General features: G+C 52.0%; 1 protein-coding gene across 1 annotated transcript; it reads right to left on the reverse strand.

Moving 5' to 3' along the window:
• On the reverse strand, positions 1 to 3,538 carry TMED9 (transmembrane p24 trafficking protein 9). Its single transcript, XM_004371137.2, has 5 exons — positions 3,343 to 3,538; positions 3,074 to 3,174; positions 1,644 to 1,769; positions 1,134 to 1,280; positions 1 to 467 (listed from the first exon to the last, which is right to left on the reverse strand). The coding sequence occupies exons 1-5, from the start codon at positions 3,524 to 3,526 to the stop codon at positions 318 to 320; spliced, it is 708 nt and encodes a 235-aa protein (XP_004371194.1). The 5' UTR covers positions 3,527 to 3,538; the 3' UTR covers positions 1 to 317.
• Positions 3,539 to 4,149: the final 611 nt, after the last annotated feature.

Below are 4,149 nucleotides of genomic sequence, written 5' to 3' on the forward strand. Positions count from 1 at the left end.
CAGTAGGTCCACATCCCTGATCAGTAACACTGTGACTCTGAGGCGTCAATGGGGCTCTTAGGGGCTTCACCAGCCCCTGGGTGATTACTGGACAGAGCCCAGAGCCCAGGGGAGGAGGCAGGCATTTGCCCCACTACCTGCTAAGTATCAGCCAGCCAAGCTGCTGCCCTCAGCTTGTGCTTAAGGGTATCTGCAGCCCCTTGCCCCTCCAAAGCATCCAGGGCTGGGAATAGTCCTCCTGCCAGAGAGAAATCAGTTCCAGGAGGTCCTTTCTCCCCCAGCCAGGGAAGAAGGATGGCCTGTAAGGCCTGGGATGGCTACACGAGCTTCTTGGCTTCAAAGAAGCTCTTGAGGTGCCGCATCTGCCAGACGCCGATGGCCACGAGGATGAGGGTCTGCAGGATGGACCACCACAGCACTCGCTGGTTGGTGCTCTCGCTGGTCTGCCGGAAGCGTTCCTCCCGCCACTGTGGGAGGGGAAAACAGAAAGGGAGCCTGAGTTGGCTGGGCCCCAACCAAGGCTGCTAGAGCTGCTGGGTTCCCAGCCCCCGAGGATGTCCAGGGCCGGCCAGCTTTGCCCAGGTTCTAGCCAAGTGCCTGCAAAAAGCCACATCACCTGGGTAGAGACAGGAGTCACTTGGGGACTATCTTCACCCCTAACCAGCCAGATGACTACAGGCAACCCCTTCATTATCCTAAATCTGTTCCTCATCTGTGAGGTACAGGCCCCACCTGGTCCTGCCCTGGTGCCTGGAAGAGAAGAAGTTGTGGCATCACCCCACGGGACAGTGCTGTCCTGGAGCACTCAGGAGTGGACACGCTCTGAGCTCTCTGCTCAGGTCTCCCAAACAGCACCTTGAAGACTGTGTGCACAGGTTGCAAACTGGTGGCCCGGGAGCTGGATTTGGCCTATATGTGCATTTTGTTTGGCTCACACCGTGTTTTAACAGCCTCTTAGAGGCGTGTCCTCAATAACAAAATGGAGTCAATAATCTCCCCCCAGCCTTCTAGTACTGCAATGAAGTGGTAAAGATGCACAAGTAAGTCCTTTTGGGGCTTCATGATGACTCTCCCAAGTGAGTCAGTGCGCAGCTTCTGAGAAGAAGCCCACCGCTCCTGGCTCAATCACTCACCCGCTGGTAGTTCTGCTCTTTCTGGATCTGCTCCACTTGTTCAACCAGCTGTCTCACTCGTAGTTGTAACTCACTCAACTTGTCTTTGGCAGCAATTTCTGCATAGTCATTGGCATGTTCACCCACCTGGATGTCCAGGTGAACTCTCTGGGGACAGATAAGGGAGATCAGCGGAATCAAGTTGCCCTGCTCCATCCTCCTGCCAGGACTGACAGCTGATCTCCCAACTTTTTTCCACTGTTCGTTTAGCCAACACGAACTGTGGTCTCCTCAGTGTCCAGCCCTGTGGGGTTCTGGCCATACAGACAGGAACAATAAGCCTTGGCTGATGCTCTGACACAGGGATATACAATGAGCTCAGCAACCATGCCCCGCATGCCCACCGAAAAGCCAATCTTCTTAGCAGACGTGAAATCCTACATACTCATCTCACACCCACACTACCACCAGTCCCCAGTCCTGATCAGGGCTAGAGGCTGAGAACTGTTAGTCCCACATGGGTCCACTTACCAGCATGCCTCCAGCAAAGAGGGAGAACTTGGTGGAATTGGAGTGAAGACAGATCTGGTGCTCGCCGGGGGTATGGGAGGTGAAAGTGAACCTGCCCTCGGAGCCATACTGCCGGGCCAGGATGACCTGGAGGAAAGGAAGGGGCTTCAGTGGAGTGTTAGAGGTGGGGTAGGAAGGAAATGGTGCTTAAGGCCCTGGGTGCCATAAAAGTTGACAAGCAGAGCTTGAAGCACCTTCCAACACCAAAAGTTCCGAAGCTGTTCAGCAGTAGTTGCCAAATGCTTGTCTAAGAACCGCTGGGGCTTGTGTGGAGATGCTGGTTATCAGGTGACCCCTGCTGGGAAGGGCTTTTCTTTATTAGTACCTCAAGGCCTTCTAACTCTTTTGGTGGGCAACTGTCTTTTTTTTTTTTTTTTTTAATGAAAGTTGTCATGCATTGAATTGTGTCCCCCAAAAATATCTGTCAACTTGGCTGGGTCATGATTCCCAATATCGTATGATTGTGTAATCTGATGTGATTTCCTTATGTGTTGTAAACTCTATCACTATGATAAGGTTATATGTGATCTCCTTATGTGCTGTAAATTCCATCACTGCGATGAGGTTATACTGATGAGGTTTACAAGATTAGTGTCTTAATCCAATCTCTTGTGAGATATAAAAGAGAGAAGCGACCAGAGACACATGGGAACCTCATACCACCAAGAAGGCAGTGCCAGGAGCAGAGCATGTCCTTTGGACCAGAGGTTCCTGCGCTGAGATGCTCCCAGACCACGGGAAGACTGATGCATCACAAGGACATTCCTCCAGAGCTGACAGAGAGAGAAAGCCTTCCCCTGGAGCTGACACCCTGAATTTTGACTTGTAGCCTACAGGACTATGAGAGAATAAACTTCTCTATGTTAAAACCATCCACTCGTGGTATTTCTGTTAGAGCAGCACTAGATGACTAAAACAAAAGGTGACAGCCCAAGGGTTTTGTGCGAGTTTTTTGTTTTGTTTTAATAAACTTATCTGTCAAAATTAAAAGCTGCTCATTCTTTTTGGGAAGTACCCTGTTCCTAAAACTCCAAAGTCTAGACATCACAGCTTTAAAGGTGACAAAAATCCTTCCCTCTCCATCACTGGAGTTAGTCTACCCATTATACCTAAAAGATAGTTGTATTTACATTTCACTGACCAAGAAAATGGGTCAAGAAAAGTAACGGACTTTATGAAATCATGTAGCAGTCAGTAAGAAGTTGAGAGGAGCAGCTAGCACTGTAACAGCTGAAGTTTGGCCTGGAATGAAAATCCAGGCTCTTCCCACAACAGCAACTGTCTTTCCCCACTTTAGCAGATGCGGAAACTAGGCGGGGAAGTACCAGCACCTGCTTGGCCCGGCACTGAAGTGCGGGACGCAGGGCTTGGCGGGGTAAGGGCAGGCTCACCTTGTCCTCCGGGTCCTTGACTTCCACGAACATGCCAAGCCCGGGGGTGGCCGGCTGGTATTCCTCTCGCTGTTTGTCATACAGCTGCGTCCGGTAGTTTCCTGGAGGGAAACGGGGAGAGCCCTGGTCAGAAAAGCACGAGGTGGCTCTGGGCCCGCGGCCGCCAGGACACTGCGAGGTCCGCTCCTTCGGGTCTCGAGACCTGACTCTCCCAGAACCCCCAAGTCAAGACCGCGGTCTTCTTCCAAACTCCCCTCCTCCCCCCGCACCTATAACCATGGTCTCGTCCGGAATCTCCTCAATAAAGCATTTCTTCTCCGTCTCCCCAATGTGGAAGTAGAGCGCGCCGCTGCGGGCTGCAAAACACAGTAGCAGTAGGAGGGCCCGCACCACCTTGCCCAGCCCGGCTCCAGGCCCAGGCCCAACAACACACTGGTCCTGCTTCGCAGCCATCTTGCCCGTAACAGCCGCAGTCGGCCGCGCCACGTATCCCTGCCGCCGCCGCGGGGCCTGCCGGGACCGCGAGTTCGGCGGGGTGGACTACAAATCCCGAGGTGCCCCGCGGTCTTGGAGCGGCAGTTCCTGATTGGGGCGCAGCTTTTACCCAGTTGAGGGCCCCAAAATTGCAAAATTCTTTTCCGTTGACTCTCGTCCCGGCCAGGCGACTGGTGATGATTATTACCTTTTTACAGAGGAGGAAACTAAGGCGATTTCTTAGAGGTTGAGGAGCGAATTTCGAGCAGAGGCAGGATTTGAACCTTAGATCCATAATTTTCATCGGCATGACATCTGCCACTCTTAGTTTGCTTCTATGTTTAAAAATGGAACTTTGAAATACTGACACAATGCGGGAATTTATCCTTGAAAAAAAAGAATTCAAGGAGCCAAGGTCTTTCTTTACCACTTCTCCTTTGCTCCCAAACTCCATCCACTCCTTAGAGGTGACTACAGTTATGAATCAGGTCTGTATCCTCCCAGGTCCCCAGGTGGTTCAAACGGTTTGCAGTGGACTACTGGTTGGAACCCACCCAGTGGCTCTGCGGAAGAAGGGCCTGGCAACCTGCTTCTGTAAAGAT

This window comes from Trichechus manatus, unplaced genomic scaffold (assembly GCF_000243295.1).
Source record: "Trichechus manatus latirostris isolate Lorelei unplaced genomic scaffold, TriManLat1.0 scaffold00011, whole genome shotgun sequence".
NCBI lineage: Eukaryota > Metazoa > Chordata > Mammalia > Sirenia > Trichechidae > Trichechus > Trichechus manatus.

What these genes read in the sequence shown, in the direction of transcription:
- TMED9 (XM_004371137.2), bottom strand. Translation starts at nt 3,526, where the DNA reads ATGGCTGCGAAGCAGGACCAGTGTGTTGTTGGGCCTGGGCCTGGAGCC. An exon ending in GGACGAGACCATGGTTATAG is followed by an intron (nt 3,175 to 3,342) that starts GTGCGGGGGGAG and finishes GTTTCCCTCCAG; the next exon opens with GAAACTACCGGACGCAGCTG. An exon ending in TCTTTGCTGGAGGCATGCTG is followed by an intron (nt 1,281 to 1,643) that starts GTAAGTGGACCC and finishes ATCTGTCCCCAG; the next exon opens with AGAGTTCACCTGGACATCCA.